This window comes from Hevea brasiliensis, chromosome 14 (genome assembly GCF_030052815.1).
Source record: "Hevea brasiliensis isolate MT/VB/25A 57/8 chromosome 14, ASM3005281v1, whole genome shotgun sequence".
NCBI lineage: Eukaryota > Viridiplantae > Streptophyta > Magnoliopsida > Malpighiales > Euphorbiaceae > Hevea > Hevea brasiliensis.
The window spans coordinates 5,257,269-5,279,777 of NC_079506.1; the positions used below are offsets into that span (position 1 = coordinate 5,257,269).

The 22,509-nt window shown below is 36.8% G+C and overlaps 2 protein-coding genes and 1 long non-coding RNA gene across 4 annotated transcripts; 1 reads left to right on the forward strand and 2 right to left on the reverse strand.

Annotated features, from left to right (window-relative positions):
• Positions 1-6,031: 6,031 nt before the first annotated feature.
• On the forward strand, positions 6,032-15,427 carry LOC110656788 (protein DETOXIFICATION 43). Of its 2 annotated transcripts, none has more exons than XM_021813749.2 (14): positions 6,032-6,159; positions 11,406-11,588; positions 11,733-11,854; positions 12,024-12,308; positions 12,403-12,617; positions 12,727-12,862; positions 12,990-13,086; positions 13,186-13,286; positions 13,393-13,556; positions 13,721-13,792; positions 13,879-13,995; positions 14,154-14,249; positions 14,376-14,497; positions 15,139-15,427. In XM_021813749.2, the coding sequence occupies exons 2-14, from the start codon at positions 11,512-11,514 to the stop codon at positions 15,191-15,193; spliced, it is 1,659 nt and encodes a 552-aa protein (XP_021669441.2). In that variant the 5' UTR covers positions 6,032-6,159; positions 11,406-11,511; the 3' UTR covers positions 15,194-15,427. The 2 variants fall into 2 exon arrangements, with proteins under 2 accessions (XP_021669441.2, XP_021669440.2); XM_021813748.2 differs by lacking the exon at positions 6,032-6,159 and adding an exon at positions 11,129-11,246.
• On the reverse strand, positions 14,103-15,223 carry LOC110656793 (uncharacterized). Its single transcript, XR_009143130.1, has 3 exons — positions 15,089-15,223; positions 14,480-14,571; positions 14,103-14,235 (listed from the first exon to the last, which is right to left on the reverse strand). It is a non-coding gene; the product is annotated as an uncharacterized LOC110656793 (long non-coding RNA).
• A 2,170-nt stretch (positions 15,428-17,597) lies between the features above and the next one.
• On the reverse strand, positions 17,598-22,071 carry LOC110656794 (zinc finger CCCH domain-containing protein 30). Its single transcript, XM_021813756.2, has 2 exons — positions 21,666-22,071; positions 17,598-20,447 (listed from the first exon to the last, which is right to left on the reverse strand). Exon 2 carries the CDS (start codon positions 20,434-20,436, stop codon positions 18,193-18,195), a length of 2,244 nt encoding a protein of 747 aa, XP_021669448.2. The 5' UTR covers positions 20,437-20,447; positions 21,666-22,071; the 3' UTR covers positions 17,598-18,192.
• Between the last annotated feature and the right edge of the window lie 438 nt (positions 22,072-22,509).

Below are 22,509 nucleotides of genomic sequence, written 5' to 3' on the forward strand. Positions count from 1 at the left end.
CCACACGAAAGTAGATTCCATCTTCTTATAATTAATCAAGATAGGCGAAACTTATCCTCATTGCAAGTCCATATAAATATCTATACTTTTGCTTTAATTGCTTAAGAATTTAGTCAAGAAAACAAAAGAAGAGGCTATCATTAGATCAAAATTTTGCTTAGGTGCATAAGAAAAAGCTAGATGACTAGAATTCCAATTAATATTCTATTGAAATTGGCATGGCATGCAATAATAATACGGTTGCAACTCGAAAGTGGATTCCACTGTCTTATAGTTTAATTGAACTTGACATTGTGGTATCTATGGCTTCCACGCGAAAGTGGATTTCATCTATATTTTATATTATATTCTTGTACTATATATCTCTTTGATGAGTTTCTTCAAGATTATGTCTTCACCATCTAGAAACTATTTTTGGGTTTTTTTTTTTTTTTCAATTTAAGCACAATATATTTTTCCAATTTTTAGAATAAATTTGATTATTTCTACCTAGTAAGCACTTAATATTAGAGTATTCAGTTTAATTCACAAGTTACTAGTTAGCCACAAAAGCAAAACTATAGAAAATATTCAAAGATTTTGCATCACTTAAAAAAAGAATACAACAAATTAAAATTTAGAATTTACTTAATAGGGTTAGTTCAATTTGATAAGAATGAGAAAGTTTCTCTTTTTTATTAATTATAGTTCAATTTGATAAGAATGAGAAAGTTTCTCTTTTTTATTAATTAGAGTTTTGATTCTACTGTTATTGTTTTAGGATTATTTATCCTAAATACATCAGGTTGATATGGAAATGCATGCCTAATTAAATTGTTCGGAAAAAAGATTTAATATTGATATTTAAAAGCTAACTCGATGATATTCTTCGTCATAAATATTAAAAGAAGTATTTAAATTTCACCGCTTAATGGTTTAAACTTTTGAATTTGATTGAATGCTCTAACATTTAACTTTTGAGAATTTTTTTTGTGAATGATAATTTTATTAATTAAAAGGGCTCCAGAAAAAAATTAGCATGATCATCGTCAACTAAATTCCGGCCAATACGTGTCCCCCAATATCCTGGCCAATAGGCATCCCCCAATAAATTAACTTTTGAGATATTAGAAACAAAAGGGAAGGGGAATAGCTAAAACAAGGAATTACAGCACTAAGCCTAAATAAATTAACTTATCAACAAATTGCAAATGTTAATATCTTGGGGTCCTCCAAATTTATCAAAATATTGTTGTTAATTACATATGGTACTTTTTGTCACTATGAAAAGTTTAGTTCAAAAGATTGTAAATATGTAATTAAATAATGTGTTTAAATTAGCAATTGTACCATGGTGTACCCTCTCTCTCCCTCTCTCTCTCCCTCTCTCTCTCCCTCGCTATGTGCTTTGTCACCCCACAAATTTGGTCTCCCGGAGAAGTCCAATTTTTTTCTGCGAGGTTGCCTACAGAGGGAGGTTCAGTAGGTGTAATCCCTTGTGGGGCGAAGGGAAGGTGCATTGCCGGGAGGCAATGTTTGCGGGAGTCAATTTTCGGGGCAAACAGGCCAACCGGGCAAGCAGGAGAGTTGCCGGGAGGAGCAGGCCAAAACGAGGTTAAGTCTGCCTACTGCACGCCAAAATGAGGTTCAGAGGTGCTGGAGGCGTGCTGGGCGCTTGCTGGGGCAAGCCGGGCGATGGGAAGCCGCCAAAACGAGGTTCCCCGCCAGAATTTTGCCAACCCGCCAATTTTCGAATTTTGGCCGCCAAAGGAGTTCCAACTCGGCATGAAGGCTATAAATAGGGGTTTTTGGCCTTCATTTGGGCAACCAAGAGTCTCCACATGCTCTCAAGCCATACCAAAGCTTCCAAGTGTGTATTTGTGTATTTAGCCCACTTTATTGCTCTCTTGTGAGCCTTAGGCTTGTAAAGCTATTTTCTTTGAGTAGTAAAGTTACTTTCCCTTTGCCAAACTTGTTCCTTGTGTTTCACTCACTCTCTCACCATTTTTCCCTTTGTCACCCTTGTTAGTCTATCTTTATAGACTTTGAGTGTGGGAAGGCTGACTTAGTCTTGGGGGAAGACTAAGGCCGCACGGTTTGAAGCAAGTTTGAGGTGAGCAGACTTCTTACTCCGTGACAGGTGGTATCAGAGCAGGTTAAGCAATATCAGAGCTTCGGTTGCTCTTGAAGGTGACAATGGCGGACCAGAGTGAGATCACCCTTGGTGTGGGTGTTGCTCCTACGGTTGTGGAGCATGAAGGCGGCAGGAGAAAAGGCCGAGGTAAGTCAAGGGATCCTAGCCGAGCAAGGGAGGACTTGGGAGACTTGGAGAGACGTCTCGCCAAGGTCGAATTGCACCTCGTGGATGGAGAGGAAAGGTTCGAGGAGATGGACACCCGCTTGATGGAGCTCGATGAGAGGATGGAAGAGCTTCGAGGGGACATGCAGGGTGCCTTGAACGCTGCATTCGACAAGCTGGCTAGTGAAGGTGAGTCCCTACGCCTTTCTCAAATGGGGGAAATTGCTGCCTTAAGGGATGAGAATAGGTCCCTAAAGGAACAGTTGGAATGGGCCATGGGGAAGTTGAAGGAAGTCGAGCAGCAAGTGTCTCTTGTTGCTATGGCCGTGGCACGTGGGGGAGTTGCCACTACTTCCGGGGCTAGTCTTGTTATCCCTTCGCGAGTGGAGGTTCCGAAGCCAAGTGTGTATAGTGGCGCTAGGAATGCGAAGGAGATTGACAACTTCTTGTGGAGCTTGGAGCAGTATTTCAGGGCGATTGGCATAACGGATGATGCCAAGAAGGTGGACCATGCGCCCTTGTATTTGGTGGATACTGCTATGGTTTGGTGGAGACGGAGGCACGGCGACATGGAGAAAGGGCTTTGCACCATTGCCTCATGGGATGAGTTCAAGAGGGAGCTCAAGAGGCGCTTTACCGGAGAATGCCGCGCCTGAAGCAAGGGCAGTTGAGGAGTCTGTCACATAGGGGTAGTATTCGGGAGTACGTAAAGGAATTTATGGAGACTTTGTTGGAGATCCGGACTACCGATCGGAAGCTCTCTTTGCCTTCTGGATGGCTGCAGACTTGGGCCCGAATGGAGATTGAGAGGCGTGGAGCACGAGATCTAGCTACCGCCATCTCCATAGCTGAATCCCTCATGGAGTTCCGGAGGAGCGAGGGAGGCAACAGCGGAGGCAAGGATAGAAGCTCCAAATCCCACCAGCCGAAGGAGGTGCATCCTAGGAGTCAGAGGGAAGACCGAGGTATGCAACGCCCTCCTCTTTCGTGCTTTCTTTGTGATGGACCCCATAGAGCTCGAGAGTGTCCGAAGAAGAGTAAGCTCTCGGCGTTGGTCGAGGAAAGGGAGAAGGCACCTTTCCAACCCAGGGAGGCGACCATGGGATCCTTGCAGTTGAGTGCCCTGAAGGTCCAGGAGAAAGGGACCGTGAATGTGGAGAAGGGGCGACCTTTTGTCCAGATCGAGGTGGGAGGACAAAAGCTGCGGGCATTGTTGGACACCGGGGCATCCCACAACTTCCTGACGGTGGAGGAAGCTAAGAGGTTGGGCATCCCGTATGAGAGAGAGATGGGATGGTTGAAGGCAGTCAACTCCACACCCAACCTGATACACGGTGTAGCCCGAGACACTAAGGTACGCATTGGAGACTGGCATGGTACCTTAGATTTCTTTGTTGTCTCTATGGATGATTCTCCATGCATACTTGGGGTCGAGTTCGTGGACCGAGCTAAGGCGATCCCGATGTTATTCGCCAATAGCATGTGTATCACGGAGGGAGGTGGTACATGTGTGGTGCCGTTGTTGCGAGGGAAGGCGTCCAACACCCTTGCAACCATGCATGTTGAGAAGCATGATCCTTCATCAGCTGCTCAGGGAGAGAAGCAGCATGGGAAAGGAGGAGGTACTCCGAAGAAGGATCAGAAGGAGTGTAAGAGGGGACACACTCCGAAGTTGCAGAAAGGGCATCCACCAAGGGAGAAGGTGGACTGTGCAAGGGGAAATGCAGTAGCCAGAAGTCCAAAGGAGGAGTCTTCGCCGAGGCAGGAGGGTCCGAGGCGACATCGCTCGAGGAAGAGCAGGCGGAAGTGCAAAGCCGAGGGAAGAGCTGGTGCACTTAGCCACAGGGACGAGGGAGGTACTGCAGGAGCACAGTTAGAGCAAGCCCGAAGCAACACTGCGGTGCATGCCGGGAGGCATGGGAGGAGGTCCAAACGACGAGGGCGTCGTGCGGATTGAGTGGGGGAGAATGTCACCCCACAAATTTGGTCTCCCGGAGAAGTCCAATTTTTTTCTGCGAGGTTGCCTACAGAGGGAGGTTCAGTAGGTGTAATCCCTTGTGGGGCGAAGGGAAGGTGCATTGCCGGGAGGCAATGTTTGCGGGAGTCAATTTTCGGCAAGCAGCCAACCGGGCAAGCGGGAGAGTTCTTGAGGAGCAGGCCAAAACGAGGTTAAGTCCGCCTCGCACGCCAAAATGAGGTTCGAGGTGCCGAGGCGTCTTTGGCGCTTTTGGGGCAAGCCGGGCGATGGGAAGCCGCCAAAACGAGGTTCCCGCTGCATTTTGCCAACCCGCCAATTTTCGAATTTTGGCCGCCAAAGGAGTTCCAACTCGGCATGAAGGCTATAAATAGGGGTTTTTGGCCTTCATTTGGGCAACCAAGAGTCTCCACATGCTCTCAAGCCATACCAAAGCTTCCAAGTGTGTATTTGTGTATTTAGCCCACTTTATTGCTCTCTTGTGAGCCTTAGGCTTGTAAAGCTATTTTCAGTGAGTAGTAAAGTTACTTTCCCTTTGCCAATCTTGTTCCTTGTGTTTCACTCACTCTCTCACCATTTTTCCCTTTGTCACCCTTGTTAGTCTATCTTTATAGACTTTGAGTGTGGGAAGGCTGACTTAGTCTTGGGGGAAGACTAAGGCCGCACGGTTTGAAGCAAGTTTGAGGTGAGCAGACTTCTTACTCCGTGACAGCTTGTAGTGGAATATTGTCTCATCAACAAGAGCTAAAACACCACTAGAAAATAGAAACAAAAATATTGAGATACCATTTTCTCACTTGTCATTATGAGGCCATGGCCATACCCATTTGTGGTCAGCAACTAACAACAAGTTTATTTGTTTTATGCCATTCACTATTTATATTTTTTTCGCATTTTTTACACTTCAAATCAATTATATATTAAACCAATTGAGCTTCATATGTATATCACATATGTTTATAATTTTAAAGTTTTAAATTTTTAAATTTGGTAAAGTTTATTAATATTATTTTGTAAAATTTGTCATCTTCACGAAAGTAAGAGAGAGAGAAAAAAAAAAAAAAGTAATGTAATAATAGCCAAGGATGTGATATAATGTTGGAGATCCTACGCAGCCCAACTTGGCTAAAAGCTTTGTGTGTTACCTACTAAAAGCACTTAATTTTGCAGCAAAAAGTTAGACAATGTCATATACAAGAATGTTATAGCTTAAATGGTTACAGTGGAATTCCACAATTTTGTTTTTTTCCTTGCAAGTTCGATATTGTGACCTCCACATTCATATATTTTTATGCATTCATATTTAAAAATCAAAATTTAATGTCTAGTTTGATTTGATTTAATAGCCAGAAGCATATCACTCACTTGGCAGAATTAAGTTCGAGTTCTCACTCCTACAATTTTATACTGAAAAAACTAAAATTTAATTAAAAAAAATTAAACTTGTAAAAAAAATTCATATAAAAATTCTCCTAAAACAACAACTTCAATAAAAAAAAATTAAGCAATATATCAATCCTAATATTTTTCCTTCATAGTGTTGTTTTTCTTATTTGTTCTTATTTATATGCCGGTGTATATAATCATTTAATTTATAATTAATATATTATTTAAAATTATAGTAGATTCTATTAAAAATATCATGAGTTCTATCTAAAATCATAGTGTGTTGAATACGTGTACACTTTCCCTTGAGAAAGGATGAAAGTTTTTGCGCCCCATTATCTTTTTTTTAATCAATTAATTGAAGGGATGGGAGATCAATTTGAGAGGGAGTGAGTGTGCCCATAAAAGGAGACTGATAGGTTGGTATTTGGCCTGCAATTGAAAAGGATCAAAGTTGGTGGAAAAGAGCTTTGAAGTTTGCTGCAAAGAGAAGGACTATTGCTACTTCTGGAGAAAAAAGGTACGTTCAATGATCATATATAACAATAATTAGTTCTTTTCATTGCCTTTAGTTAGGTCTAAATTTTTGTCATTATAGTGATATTTATGCTAATGTTAAATTATATATTTATATACTTATTCAACTTTATTAAGTATTCTTATCTATCAAATTAATATCTATTTTCTCGACTAGTATGGATAGAATTCTTTATTTTATGTTTTTCTTAGAATTTTTTTTTTCTTTGTTTTGCTTTAAGTTTTTTTCAGTATACTCTGTCCGAGAAAGGGTGTATTGAGAAGGTTTGATAACCAGATATAATCAGACGTTGCATGCTACACTTTTTCTTAAATATCATTGCTTGCTTAAAAAAAAAAAAAAACTATTTTAATTCTTTTTTTAAGTTGCATTGTAATATTAATTTCTTGAAATCAATAATTTGAAATTCAATATTGTATAAATAAACAATACCCATCATTTTATGCTGTGGAAGGGAAATAAAAACTGGCTTATTTAATTAAATTAACAATAAATTATTTAAATTAAAACTATTATTATTATTATTATTATTATTATTATTATTATTATTATTATTATTATTATTACTAAACCAGTGTAGTTTTGGGGAAACTGGGGAAGGAGAAGGATTAGAGAATAATGGCGGGCAGGCCACAGGTGATCCAAATTGAAAGTACGGACCACAGAAAAGATACCGAAACGTTTGCAATTAGTACGGTCAATAAGCTCACCAACTCTGCATTATTAGTTTGACCATTGACTCTGTCAAGTTTAATATATATATATATATATATATATATTAAATTAATTATATAAATTTAAATGAATTAATTGTAAGTTAAATCATACGAGGTTTCACTAAATTTCAATTTTGTTGATCATTTCTAATTTTTATGAATTATAATAATGAATAAATTCAGATATTAAATTGAAAGTTCCAGTAGAAATTTAATATATTTTTTCTTCAAATAAAAAAAGTATTATTTAAAAAAAATATTCCATATAAAAAAAAACCCATATGATTTAAATGTTTAAATTTATTGGTAAGAGTCAAAGAATAATTCATATATCAAATAATTATTTTACTCTCTTTTTTCTTCTTTTACACATTAGTCAAAAGAAGGGAAAAAAAAAAAAGTTAAGTGACTCTTCAAGTTTATTCAATTCAAATTAAAGGGTTGCTTTTGAAGCCACCATACAAATTAATGTGGCTCTAATAATAATATTGAAAAATTCCCATTTAAAATTTGTAAGTTCTAAGTAAGCTATAACCAGGGAGGTGTCTACCTTGTGAAGTTTAGAAATGAGTCCTTAACCAAGGTCAAATTATGCCTTGTAGGGTCTATGTAGCATCCATTATTCTAAGTTGATGTTAGGTTGTGGCTGACCACCTTGGACATTTAATGGATTTCCATATGTTGGTTAGTGGTTTGCTTACCTGTCATTATCTTCAGTTTGATTATAAAAGCACTTGAAAAATCAAATAAAATAGTACTATTAGGAATTCAATTTAATTGATTCTCTGAAGCTTTGATAGCTAAAGATCATGAACTGATATGGTGTGAGATCCATTTAGTTATGAGGTATTAATGAAATATAAAAAATTAATTGTTCTTTTAGGTTGTATTTGAATAAATATGTGTTTAAAATAAATGATAAGTTGAATTTGTATTTTATTAAAATTTAATTACACTATATTGTATCAAACGTAACTGCAAAACTAGGCAAACTTAACATCATTCCATATAAGGTTATTTAAACTATATATATATATATATATATATATATATATATATATATATATATAATTTGTAAATTTATAAAATTGCTATGATGGGAAGTTGAATACCAGAATTTACCTCTTGCATGGTGATCAACTTTTTTTTTCATATATATAAAGGAAAATCTTCATTTGATTATCGAGAAAATGTAAATAAAACATGAATATGGATAGCATGGTTCAAACTCTTTGTTAGATCTTTATCTTGTCTCAAATGTCCCCTACAATGATAGGATCAATCAATTTAACGCTCATGCAACAACTAAAACAAATCCCCTGAGTTTTTCCTCAATCAACAAGAAAAAAAAAAAAAAAAAAATCCCTTTGAGCTAAAATGGTTTTGACATTATATCAAGAAAAGCACTTAACATATAAAAGCTTCAGCAACATTTCAAGAATGGTTTTATATCAATTCAGACTTCCCTGTATAACTAAAAGAGACAAAGTGCACGCATATGATCACACAATAGAAATTTAGAAAGCTTTACATTACATGCATTCTTCCTGATTTAGAGATCTACCCTAGAAATTGAGAAAAGCTTTATATTAGATGCATTTATCCTGATTTAGAGATTCATCAATTCAGTAATTGAACCTCACATGGCTAATATTTCGCAGAATTTTCCATCATCCTCCCATGTTTTAACTACCTTAATTGAAGCACTGAAACTTCCATGAACTTATCACAACTCGGCATCTGTCCTTTTTGTCGAGGTTGTTCAGTTATTTTCGGTTATTAAGACATCTTATGCGCAGCCATGCATGCATTAAAGGACTAATTGTCATATAGGCATTGATCTGCGTAGCCTGCATATATGGAAGGTTAAGATAGTATAGCTCGATAAATATGATTGTGGTTGCATGATTGTTCTTGCTTAATAGTCAATTCATCATAAATTTAAGATATAAACATATGAAATTTCTTTATTTTATATATAGATTCTATAATTTGTTTTTATCTTGAATCATATAGATCGATTGTGATCAATTTTACTTTATTGAAAAGTATGTATCTGGGGTAGAATTACATAGTGAAGGTTCTATCTAATTATTATTTTTAATCAATTAAGTTTGACACTCTTTAGTATTAGGAATTAAGAAGTACTATACCTTCGTAATAGGTGTCCATTTTATTCATTTCTTTTAGTTGTTTTTTTAACAAGATTGCTTATTTAAATTAGTTTCTTACCTACTGTGGATGTGAAACGTTGACTAGTGATGCCTTTTTTCCAAAACTTTGGTACATTAAACTGGAGTATAAAATAAAGATTAATTCTTTATTCCTTTGTACTGCAATGTACAAAAAACAAGATCAAGACTTCTCCATGATATTTCCAATTAACTGTTCCTTTCAGATGCTATCGCTTATCTTAATTTTTGGCTTATTTTAATCAAGCAATAACCCTCCCTTCACCCACTATTTGAGTCTTTATCTGGGGGAAAAGACCAATCGAATCTTCCTTGCAGAGAAAGACTGAATATGTACACGTTATGAAGGTCTTGTTGACACAATTGGCATAACAATTAAAATAATCATATAATTAAATAATTTTATGTGATTCTCTATAAAAAAAGAAATGATGATATAAACAGTGAATTTGATTCAGTAGTATTATAATCTTGTCTATGGTTATGAGATTTTGAGATGAAATTTCAATCGGGATTAATTGTTAAAAAAAAAAGGAAAGAATAAAGGATACGTGTCTGTTTATACATGAACATAATGATATCTTGTTCTGTTGTTGGCCAGGGAAATATAGAACTGAGGGAGGTTTGCATGATGTAAACATGAACCAAAATTTCCAATAAATTTGGTTTCCCTTTATTTTTATAGCAAAATAAAACAAATCATTATGCTCTTTTTAGTTTAGGTACATTGTTCCTTCTGTTTTCTGCATTATTTCTGGGCCAGAAAGATGTCTCTTTTTGTGAGTTTTCAGGCGAGTCTTGTGCGGGACTTAAAATTCAGAAAACACCTGAATATCTCCATTATTTACTTGAAAATTTTGTGAACAATGCAGGCAGTACTTAGCAATCAATGTTATAAACTATCTTGAGTAATTCTTACATACACTAGCTTGATTTTGTAACAAAATAAACTTGAAAAGATTAAAAAAAAAAAAAAAAAAAAGCAAGGTGATTGAAATTTGATCACTGAAAAAATTTTATTTTGGCATCAAATTATAATCCAACCTGAAAAAAGTCTCTGTTGTGATCCAAATGAGATATTTTTATAAGGTCTATGATTGAAAGGAAAATAACCTAGACGTATGAAATAATATAAATATTGTAAATTTCTCATATTAAAGGTGTTGGGAAATTTTCACTTGGCACAAATATAAATACTTCAATAGAAAAATTAGAAGAGGCACAATTTTTAATGTGATTTGGCTAAATACCGACCTACAATTACAGATAGCAATAAATTATCTTTTCCATTATGTTAGAATAATAGTACATATAAATATTGTGATAACCCTTTGAGTAATCTTCATTCAATATTTCCCACAATAATTTGTTTCTCTTACATAAAAATAAAAATTTGCTTTCTCCACCCAATGTTTAAGTCACCCCACTCTCAAATCTAAAGCTATAGCTCTCCCTAGCTCTTCAAAGCTACTGAGCTTTCTCAACCAAGCTCCATCCCTTAAAAAATAGCCTTCCCATGTCTATAGGCATTGGAAGGCTTGCCAACTCATTGTGTGCCATTCTTTGACTACAATAATTTCTTCTCATGTCCACAAGGCCATTTGCTCTAGGCAGTACCCACTTTGGTAACTTTTTTTTACTTTACCTTTTTTATTATTTTTTTAAAATCCCGACAGAAGAGTGAGATTTAGGTAAACCTAGTAGAATTTGAGTAAGGAGAATTCTAAGAAATTGTAACTTATCACAGTTGCGTTTTTCCCCCCATATTTTACCTGTAAATATGACTTTACAATCCAACCACACAAATCTTGTCTTTTCTTCCCTTACCAATTATGTCTGTTGGGTGTGCTTAAATTTATGTGCAGCTGTCTCAACACAATTAAATTTTAATCAGAAACTATATATAAAGCAGGGGTCTGCTAGCTTGGAATTTGCAATTTTCCATACCGTCTTACACGTTCATGATTGGAAAGAAACTTCCTTTGACATGTGTTTTTCCTTTATTGAAGAACCAGGGGAGGTTCAACTATAATCCAAGGTTAAGGCAAAAAGCATATAAGCTCACTAGATTATGTCCTTGAGCTACTCCACTAGCATTAGCTTTTGTTTCATCTGTAGCCTTTCTACAGGATCTCCCTTCTGAAATCATCTTAAAAACAAGGTTGGCTTGTTTTTGAGCATTATTATTTGTTTGCTGGGGTGATAATGTTCTTTCATTTCTATAGCCATTGTTCTAGTAATATAAATCAACTGTCTGTGATGTGCTTGAATCTTGGTTGTTGATGGACTTTAGTGCTAATCCAATTCATGAACTCTGCAGGTTACAGAGATTATTAGCTTGTGAGAATTGAATCCTTTTTTCGGTATCCCCACAAGCTAAATTGACTTATTTGCACTCCAAACAAGTGAGGACTTGATTTGATACCATGGCTGAGGATAAAGCTTTGCAGCTAGCTGAGAGAAAATGGAAGATGCCAATCCTGGTTTTCTTTAGAGATGCAAGGTATAGTCTCTCTTCTTTCCATACATTTTCGCCATATTTGCCATTTGGCTCTTACTGCTGCCTCGAATTTCAGTATCACTGATCTAAAGCTCAGTGGCACATCTTACGTTTTAATGATCTAGCTAATGTGTATTACAATTACAGACTGGTTTTCAAGATGGATGAACTTGGTTCTGAGATACTAAGGATTGCAGTCCCTGCTGCTATGGCTTTAGCTGCTGATCCCATTGCTTCACTAATTGACACTGCATTTATTGGCCATCTAGGTATGCTTCCATTTCCATGCATGTCCTTTGTTGAGTTTATATCTGTTTTCAAGAAACTTCTAGTGAAATATCTGCATTTTGACAGGAGAAGAATAACTGTGTCCCTACAGAAATCTCAAAATGCATTTGCCAAGTTAAAGCTGATTTTCAGTTTTCTTTTTCTTTACAGGACCAGTGGAAATAGCTGCTGTAGGAGTTTCAATTGCCATCTTCAATCAAGCATCAAAGGTTACCATATTCCCACTGGTTAGTATCACTACTTCATTTGTTGCTGAGGAAGATACTGTTCAGAGGGTGAGAAATGAACCACAAAAAGGGGAGGACTTGGACAAGAAGGATTCAGCTAAAACCTGTGAAGTGAAAGAGTTGGTGCTAGAAGATGTCATGCTTGAGAACTTGGAGAAAGGATCAGCAACAGACACTGAAAAGAATAGAGATTCAATTCCAGAAGATGGTACTTTCTCCCTCTTTCAAACCCATACTCTCCGTGAAGGAAAAAAAAATGATCACCATCTTAAATCATTCAATGTTGATGTTTTCTTCTGCAGATTGTAAGGCAACTGCATGCAAGTCTCCCACTTTTGCTGAAGGCAAAAGTGTCAAGGAAAAACCAAATAATAATAATAAGAAGAAGAAGAAGGGAAGGAGACATATCCCTTCAGCCTCAACAGCACTCATTGTTGGAGGGATTCTTGGTCTTGTGCAGGCAATATTCCTCATATTCTGTGCACAACCTCTCCTCAGTATCATGGGTGTAAAATCTGTAAGTATCTGTAGTTCTTGTTATTGTTCTAAATTTTTAATATGTACCTGATTCGAATCTATTTATTTGCATAGGAAATTAACAGTTCTTCTCTTAAAATATTGAACAGAATTCCCCTATGTTGACTCCTGCACGGAAGTACTTGACATTAAGATCACTAGGTTCTCCTGCAGTTCTTCTGTCTCTGGCCATGCAAGGAGTCTTCAGAGGATTTAAAGATACAAAAACTCCATTATATGCCACTGGTGAGAGACCTTTTCATTTATATATATATATATATATATTTCAGCATTTTCCTTTTGTTCTTCTAGTTTTACATTCATGAATTTCAACTATTTAACTGTTTTGTTTTGCTTATTCTTTCTGCAATAGTTGCTGGAGATGTAACAAACGTCATTTTGGATCCCATTTTTATCTTCGTTTGCAAGTTGGGGGTCAGTGGTGCAGCCATTGCACATGTTCTTTCCCAGTAAGTACTAGCACGTCCTCAAATATTGTTTGATCTTTAATTATTAAATTAGATGATCTTCTTGTTCTGAGTAATCTTTCTTGGTATTGATCCTTCTAGGTACTTGATTTCACTGATCCTCTTATGGAGGTTGATGAAAAAAGTTGATCTCTTACCACCAAGTCTTAAAGATTTGCAATTTGGTCGGTTTCTCAAAAATGGTAAGGAGTTCTTAATTCTTTTTTTCCCTCTTGTGTTTGTTGATTTTGTTTATGGTCATGGTAATTTGATCACTATTTTAACTTCATTTCTCTACTGGTATTGCAGGTTTCCTGTTGTTAGCGAGAGTTATAGCTGCTACAATCTGTGTGACCTTAGCAGCATCAAGGGCTACAAGGCTGGGTTCGACACCTATGGCTGCATTCCAAGTCTGCTTACAGGTCTGGTTGACCTCATCACTTCTTGCTGATGGCTTGGCTGTTGCTGGACAGGTAAAGTTTTCAATTTTCATTCTTTTTTCTTTTGATACATTTTGCTCTAACAAGAACTCAAACACAGAACTTACAAGTCGCCTGCAAACGATTTTAGTATCAATCATCTAAAACCCATTGGTTTCGTTTTGGAACTGAAATGTGCTTTTTGGTCACTCTTTTAGGCAATTATTGCTTGTGCATTTGCTGAGAAGGACTACCAGAAGGCAACAACCGCGGCAACCCGGGTTCTTCAGGTATGCCAATGAACACTACTAATATCATCTGAATTCACAATTTCCATTACAAAAAATTCAGAACCTTAATATTCTTTATTCTGCAGATGAGTTTTGTTCTTGGCCTGGGGCTAGCTGTTGTTGTTGGAGTAGGTTTGCATTTTGGGGATGGAATTTTTTCAAAAGATCCTAATGTTCTTCACATTATAAGCATAGGCATTCCGGTAAATATTTCTCAGAATTCCTCTTTTTTAGTTCATTTATACTCAAACTCGAGTCTTTTCAACACTAAATGTGATTGCAATATCAATGAGCTAAAGCTAATAGGTCTATTTGGGTATCAATAACTTGAACTGAATTTTCCTTTGTATCTCTCCACCAGTTCGTTGCAGCTACACAACCTATCAACTCAATAGCCTTTGTTTTTGATGGTGTGAACTTTGGAGCATCTGATTTTGCATATTCTGCATATTCTATGGTTAGTATATTGGCCCTTTTTCATACCATTTACAAAGCAGAATGTGTATGAGACTTTTACAAGTCTGTCCAAATATTAATTCTTTTCTAATTGAAATTTTCTTGTCCAATTCCTTGTGTTTTCCAGGTCCTTGTAGCTATAGCAAGCATTGCAACCATTTTCGTTCTCTCTAAAACTGGTGGTTTTATTGGAATATGGGTTGCTCTAACCATCTTTATGGGGCTACGTACCTTTGCTGGTGTATGGAGGTAATTCCCCTTTCAACAGCAACTGAATCTCCATATTTCTTTCCCTTTCTTCAAAGTAAATAAAGTATTCACACCTGTATTATTTGGGATTAAATTGAATACCTAAATTAAAATTGTAATCTATTAAACGCCTAACTTATAAAAATCATAACAATTAAACATAAATTAGCCATATCATCAGTGATTTGTAAAAGAAAAAAATTCAGAAATTGTCCCTCCTATTGCCAAATATAATCTAACTCTTGCTTGCTGTACTCTAAATTTTCCAAAGAAAATGACAAATTTTCTCTCAAAATTTTCAGAAATGGTCCCAAAATTTAGAGTACAGTCAACTTCTTTTGATAAGATATCGATAACTTTGCCAATTTGTGTTTAGTTGTTATGTGTTTTTTAATAAGTTCAGGTATTCACTAAGTTATGATTTTAGTTTCTATAGTTAATCCGTTAATTCCAAACCCAAATAGAATGTATTCAGCCATAAAGTAATACCATTGATGAAATCCAGATAGGCTGTTCTCCATCAAAAATATCTCCCAAATCCTCAAAGATCTAAAACATCGACATTATAAATTCAAGGGTATAGTTCCTTACTCTTTTTCTGTTGCATAATCATTAAAATGGAACTGCTACTATTTGCGCAGGATGGGGACTGGAACTGGACCATGGAGTTTTCTCAGAGGCCGATTGCTGCCCTAGGAAAATATTCCTTAGGAATTTCTCAGCAATACATAATCACATATTTTCTCTTACCCATTTTTGCCTTTCGCCTTTGGCTTTCATCTTCATCTTATGGACACACACAAATATATATCTGTATACTGCTTTCTGCGGTTCTTTAGATGTTTCTATTATGGATTCACATGTTATTGTGTTATCATGTTTAAATGGTGATTAGGCATGTAGTTTTATTTGCCTACTACATTCCATAAACTAGGTCCCCCTTTATATTGTAAACAATAACATACAATTAAATTGCACACACCCTGTTTATCTTGAAAAATATACCCCATACTAAACGTATCATACAACAATAATAAAGCCTTATTAGCAACTAAATGAAACTGACCTTTTCGTCATTCAGATCTTTTAAACACTATTATAAATGGGCTCTTATCATCAAGAGTTTATTTAATGTTATTGTTAAAGAAAAATATTTTTTTAAATATATTAATTAAAGATTATTAAAAAATAATATAAAATTAAATTTGATATTCTTTACGGCATCTGAAAATAAACCTGTCCAACCTCAAATACTAAACAGGCACCAAGTCTCGGTGCAACCTTAAAGCCTAAACCCTTTCTGAACCCTTACCTACGCTTTCAAACCATGTTAAAAATAAAAGGCAGCGTTCTACATAGTGAAGAGGGAGACTGCACCGTCTTGAAGCTGGGAGAGGAAAAGAAGACGAGAAAACTCTCAGGTGGGCAAACTGTTCAATTTCGCCAGAGATTTCAATTTAACGTACTTTTATTTTTTTATTTAAATTAATTTAAATTTCATTTAACTCGGAAAATAATAACTTATATTAAATTTCTTAATTTAAATAAAAAATTAAAAAAATTATTTTCAATTTTTTTATTAAACTTTAAAATTAATAAATTTAATTTTCTTTTTTATTTTTCAACTAAATTGATTTTAGGTAAAAAAATTTTAAATTAATTTAACAAAAAAATTAAAAATAATTAAATTAAACTTTTTTAATAAGGGTGAAATTGAAGTTTAAACCATATAAGGTGACAAGGATAAAAACATTCCATTAATACCAAAACTTCATTAAAAGGGAGTAAACAAGCGCAAGACTCAAAAGAATCAGTCCCAACATTTGGCCCAACCACAGAGAAGAATAAATAATAATAATAATAATAATAATAGTAATAAAAAAGAGGTGCCCCAAGATGAACCTACGGCCCAGGACCCAGAACACATGCAACCCTAAGCTAACACCAGCGGCCTAATGGATGGCAGCCTGCTTGCACCCTTTTGCTCCGATCCCCCACTGGAGGACAGAAAAAGCCAGTGTTCGGCCAACTCCAAGCGGAGCCCAGTAAAAGCCTCAACAAATTGAGACTTCAAAAGTTGACAAAAAGAAGAACAATAATTATAATGGCTCATTTTCCGCATGAGAAGAATGCGCAAGTATGTAAAACTATATCCCTTTCGCGCAATTTGTATGAACAAATCAGCCATCCAAATTGTAGCTTTTTTAATATGAAGTACACAGCATTCCATAAAGTTGTTTTGTAAAAATCAAGAGCAAGCCAATTTAGACTGAAGACTTCTGCTACATATAGGACCAAGAAAAATGGAAACCAAAGAGATAAAAGTCAGCCAAAAATTCAAGCAATGGCTTTTCTTCATTGAATATTATGTATAAGCAAACTAGCACATGCATGCTTGAAAATGGAGACAACATTAATGAAATAGCTAATGATGCTTAGAGATGCGGATTTAAAGATACCTTCGGCAATAAAAGGAACCTTTCTTACCCAGAAGCCGCCCTGAGCAACACTCAAATTATATTTGGTTAATAATGATGACATTGTTTAACATTTTAGACCAAAAACACCTGAAATTTAAGCAACCTAAGATTTTAGCCGACCTTTATAAGGGCAATAGCCACTGAAGTCCTAACACATGCCCCACAAATTCACCATCAATTAAAAACAAAGTAGAAACGCATCCATTTCTCCACCTTCCTCATAAAGAACCACCCCACCCACTTTGGGGCGAGTGGTTGGCGTCAAAGAAAATGAATGACACCATCCTCACCCGAAAAGGCCCCATCATCTTCTATAAACTAAGATCCACGTTTCTTACTGAAGCGGAAAAAAAATCCGCCCCCCCCCCCCCCCCCCCAAAACCCATCACAGTCCCACATTTGATGATCTTCCAAATAAAGATTGAAAGAATCCAAAAAACAATCCACTTAGCTAATCAACAATATCCACAAGTGTGGGGTTCCACCACATCATGTGCTGTCCTTTCTCAAATCCCTAAAAGAGACTCAAATCATTCACAAAGAGAGAAAAGTCTAAAAGCAAAGCAATGTCTATTAAACATAACGTAATGATTAAGGCAACCATTTGTATGAAACCAAAAAAAACAAAGGTGTAGAATTTAATATCTTTAAAATTCAGTTTTACATCATCAAAGAAAGCATAATGGCTCCCCACTATCTGATCCCCACCCATAGCGCATTCACATCGGAACGCATCATCCATTGAAGCTCTTGAAAGATTTACCCTCCTCTCACCATTTCTTATAACAGTAAACAGATCCAGAAAATGGAAATATTGAAGAAATAAAGATACTATTAAAAGATACAACTCATGGTTTCATTGCAAAATGAAACAGGTAGCTAAAGCTTCCCTTTGGAAAAGGAAATAACACTAAATAATTGATCCTAGGAACAGATATATTGGAGAAGAGAGACCAAACCTGGACTGGTTTTCATTAGCATAGCCCAGAGAGGCTTCATCCTTCCAATCTTTGCTTTAAACAATAAATGGTAAAAAATTGAATAATTTCCCTTAAACTTAAAGCCAATTCTTTACCTTTCACCTTTCTTCCATACCTTCTCTAATGTTACCCTACCAATTTCACTTTCCGATCAGCCAAAAGCCCACAAAAAAATATTTACCTTCGAGAAAATTCTTTAACCTATCTCAATTGAGTAAAAATTGAATACTTTTAACTAGACTACAAGCTGTTGCTGCTGATCAAGCTGCATCTGCTCAAGCCAAGATTCTAAAACACAATCAATTTGAGAATTAGGAAATCCCTCACCAGATGAGGCTGCACCAGAAACAGGTACGCCATACTTCTCCTTAATCATCTCAGGAGGTGATTCCTTAACCAGAGACTGTACCCAGGAGAGGTCAGGCTCATCACCATTGTTTCCAAGCTCAAATGACGAAGATCTTTGCAAGTAACCCCGTTCATTTCCTCCACTAACAGACAAATCAAAATTCCCATTTGGTGAACCCCACTTAGTCCAAGAATTCACTGGAGATCCAATCATTGAGGCTGCAGGATTGTTTGATCCAAGATCCCTTGAACTAAGGCTCCGTAGTTGTTGGTGCTGCTTCTCCCGCTGGGCAAATGCTGAGAGACGGGACATTGGAGAGATAGGCTCTACGCTTCGTGGTGACATCCTTCCAGGAGATCCAACACCAAATGAAGCCTGCAGTAGAGTGTGCTCAACATTTTTTGGGGAGAAAACACTTGTATTAATAGGTGATAACATGCTCTGCTGCAGCTGGAACTGATTGAGAACAGCTGACTTGTGTGTGGGGGAGAAAACTGCAGCAGCTTGATCAGCAAACCTGGGAGACGAGATTTCAGCAGAAAAAAGCTCTTCGAGGTTTGATGGAGTTAGTGCTTTAGACCGACCAGATCGGTTCAAAGATACAGAATTGTTACGAGACTCTGAAAAACATGTTAAATCATTTAAAATCTGTTGCCGGGCATCAAAATCTGGCAACAAATTAAGATCCTCAGGTGGGATATCACGGGCACTAAGGGATGATCTCAAGCGACTTGATTGAAGGTTGCTTAATGGGAGATGTAGTGTTGGTACATTTGGCTGTGGCCACGCAACTGATGAGTGAGGAATACTACTTGCTGTAGGAGACATTGGTGGGTTAAAAGGGGTAGGGGACATGGCAGAGACTGATGATGGGGAACCAGGCAAAAGGCTCAAAGCAGCTGCCATGTCCATGACACTAGCCGCAGATGCAGATGATCGTGGTGAAGGGACAGCAGATCCTGTGGAGACATACAAGGGCCTGAGCTCTTCCTGTGCATGGGCAAAAAAGCAGACCCGCCTATTGCAACTAGTGCCATCTTTGCAAAGTCGAGTTCGGTATTGGGCGGGGTGCAACCAACACTCAAAAACCCCATGAGCATACTCACACATATCCCCACGCCTACAGGCCCCTTTACGAAAATCAGGGCAGGGCACACAACTGTAGTGAAACTTCCGTGGGTCTCTTCTACGTGCATTCTCTCCTGGATGAACAAAAGGGCACTCGGTCCAGTCATGCGAATATGCCCGAGAACATGGGCGGACCTTGAAAGAGTACATGCGAAACTCATCTGTTGCATAGATGCTGTTCTTAATATCAGGGAGCGATGGATCAATTGGATATTCTTTCTTCTCAGAAATAGTCATTGTTGGCAGATCATTGTACTTTGAGGCCACAGGAGAAGATACCAACACAGAAGGAGAAGACGGCGAGCCATTTTCGGATGATGAAGAAAGGGCTGGTGAGCTAGTATTAGAGGTACTTATTGACACCCCTAGATTGCAGCCGCCAACAAAGCCATTAGAAGAGTGCTCACCAACAGACCCATTACAATTGTGCTCACCTAATGAAACACTAGAAACGCTGTTTGAGAGAAGCTCTTCAAGAGCAACCCTCATGCCATGTGGCTTTGGCGGAACAACAATAACATCAATGGGGCGATAGCCATTGACATCTAGGCAATTCGCACATGCACCTGCTGATAAAAGCAGTTTAACAGCATCAACAGCATTAAGAGAACCACCAGAAGCAGCACAGTGAAGTGCAGTGGTTTTGTCCATCCCACATGAGAGATTAACATCAGCATCTGTATCAGTAAGTAAAAACTTAAGAACATCAACACTGCCATATGTAGCAGCAACCATTAATGGAGTCCTGTGGTCAAGAACAATATTCTTTGACCCCTTTTGGCGGCCATACCAGTACCCAACCTCATCAACTGAGGAAGCATCCTGTTCTATCAATCGCTTAAAGCCTTCAACATCATTGTTAGCTGCAAGGTCAAGTAAACTGGAAAAACAATCTCCGGTTTCAACAGTTAGATGATTCATATCTTTGGTGTTACGTGTGGTATCTCCAGTAGATGGAGATGGAGCAGATGATTTTGATGATCTATCTGGACCACCGCACATGCTTCAATCAACTGGAAATCCAACCAACAAAGATTCAGAATTCATTTCAAAACTGAAATTTATCATTAGATGCATATGTTCTGCAGTCAATCTGATCAAATAGCAATTGATTGTGAAAATCTTAATAAGAAAAAGGTTGGAGAAACCAAACCAGAAAGCATATAATTACTGGAAGAGGAAAAAAAAAATTGTAAAGGAAGCAAATTCCTTCAAGTTAGATATAAATCCTGCATAGTTTACCACTATATGGGTTTAGCCAAATGCAAAACTTGCAAACCATTTAAAAATTTCCCAGGCTGCAGGCATGAAATCAGACATAATCCGTAGAAAAACACAATCTAATAACAAATATAAGCAAAGAAAAATACCCATGATACTATACAATGATCTGAAAAATTGGGATGAAGCCAAAGTAAACTAGCCTAGAAGAAGGGGAATTTTAGCTCACATGATACAATAGATCTAGTCACAATCTAGAATTAACCACTATTATTGTGCAAAATTTAAGACGAGTAAATATTCTTATTCCCTAGATGAGGAATTTCGGATATAATCAAGAGGAACAAGACAAGAATTTATCACCAAGATTATGCGGGAATAAAATCATTACAGATTAAGGAGAATCCCAAAAACAAAAAAGACAGCTCAAAAAGTATTCAGACTAATAAAATAAATTCAACCCCAACCAACACAACAAACACAACACTTCCCCATCTACTGATCAATCAAAAAACAAGTTCGAAAATAAAGGCATCAAAAATAAAGAGCAAGCTTTAAAAATAATCAATTTTTTTCTTGTTCAAAAAAAAGGGTAACAATGGTATTAACAAAATTTTATACGAACCAAAGATAAAATATTTTATTAATTTCTTTTTGTTCTAGGTATCCAATCAAGACATCATCAGACAATCACCTGAAAGTCACTAAATCCCCAAATTTCTTCACCAATGAGATAACTGAACTTATGGAGAAAACTAAATGGAAAAAAAAACCACCAAACAATAATAAACTCAAAAATCGAATTCAAATTCCACTTAGCTAATGATACCCTCTAGGAAAAAATATTCATCTAATAAAAATTCTCTTAGTGTGAGCTCAATAGTCAGTTAAGAAAGCAAATCAGCTAAGCAAAAGCTGAAATACGCTACAAATCATCGCTATACACTTAATTACCCAAAAAACAGACGTCATTCCACGATCAAAACCAATCTAAACAAGCATTAACTCACCGATAATAACAATTTGAAGCCAAGAACAGCTTAATAACTTGAAAATCAACAGATCCAGAAAACAAGCTTCAACTCATACTTGATCTAGAGTAAAAAGATCAAAAGCCGATTCAGGCAACAGAGTAAGAGATAAAAATTTTGGATTTAGAAAGCTTCTTGCAGCTTCAGTCTCCATCGATGACACCAAGAAGAAAGGAAGAAATAGAGGAACTTGTTGCAGCTAGAGAGGAAAGGAAAGGAAATGAAAGGAAATGAAATGAAAGGAAAACTTTCTTTCCTATAGAGGGAGAGAGCTGAGTAACGTTTCCAAACTGAAATGGAAATGAAACGAAGGGACATCCGGGGCACATTTAAATTCAAATTTAATCCCGGAGATATTGGGGTTGGAGGAGAGAGAGAGAAATGGAAATGAAATGCTATCGAAATGCACACCAAATGAAGTTGAAATGCGAGTCAAATTTTAGGAGCTGGTGTAGAGAGACCGGTTAGGCCGGTGAGTGAAGATAAGGCGGATGACCGGTTTGGTATGGAAAGTCAAGGATGGGGCAACCAGTTGAGATGGAGCGGATTTGAAAAGGCGGTTGGAAAAGTGGAGTGGAGTTGGGATTTGGAATCCGCCTATTAGAGAAGTACAAGAAAGCGGACGTCAGGGCAGTGGTCAATTATGATTAAATTGTGGAGTCAAATCTCAGGGGGGAAAGTGGCGTGGAGCACGAAGATAGAATTAGAGACCTTAAATTTAAATTTCAGGACTTTCTTTTTTGCTTTTTAGTACTTGATTTTCATTCTATTTGCAAACGCACCCTGTAGGGTACGCGTATACACATTCATAACACTAATGCTT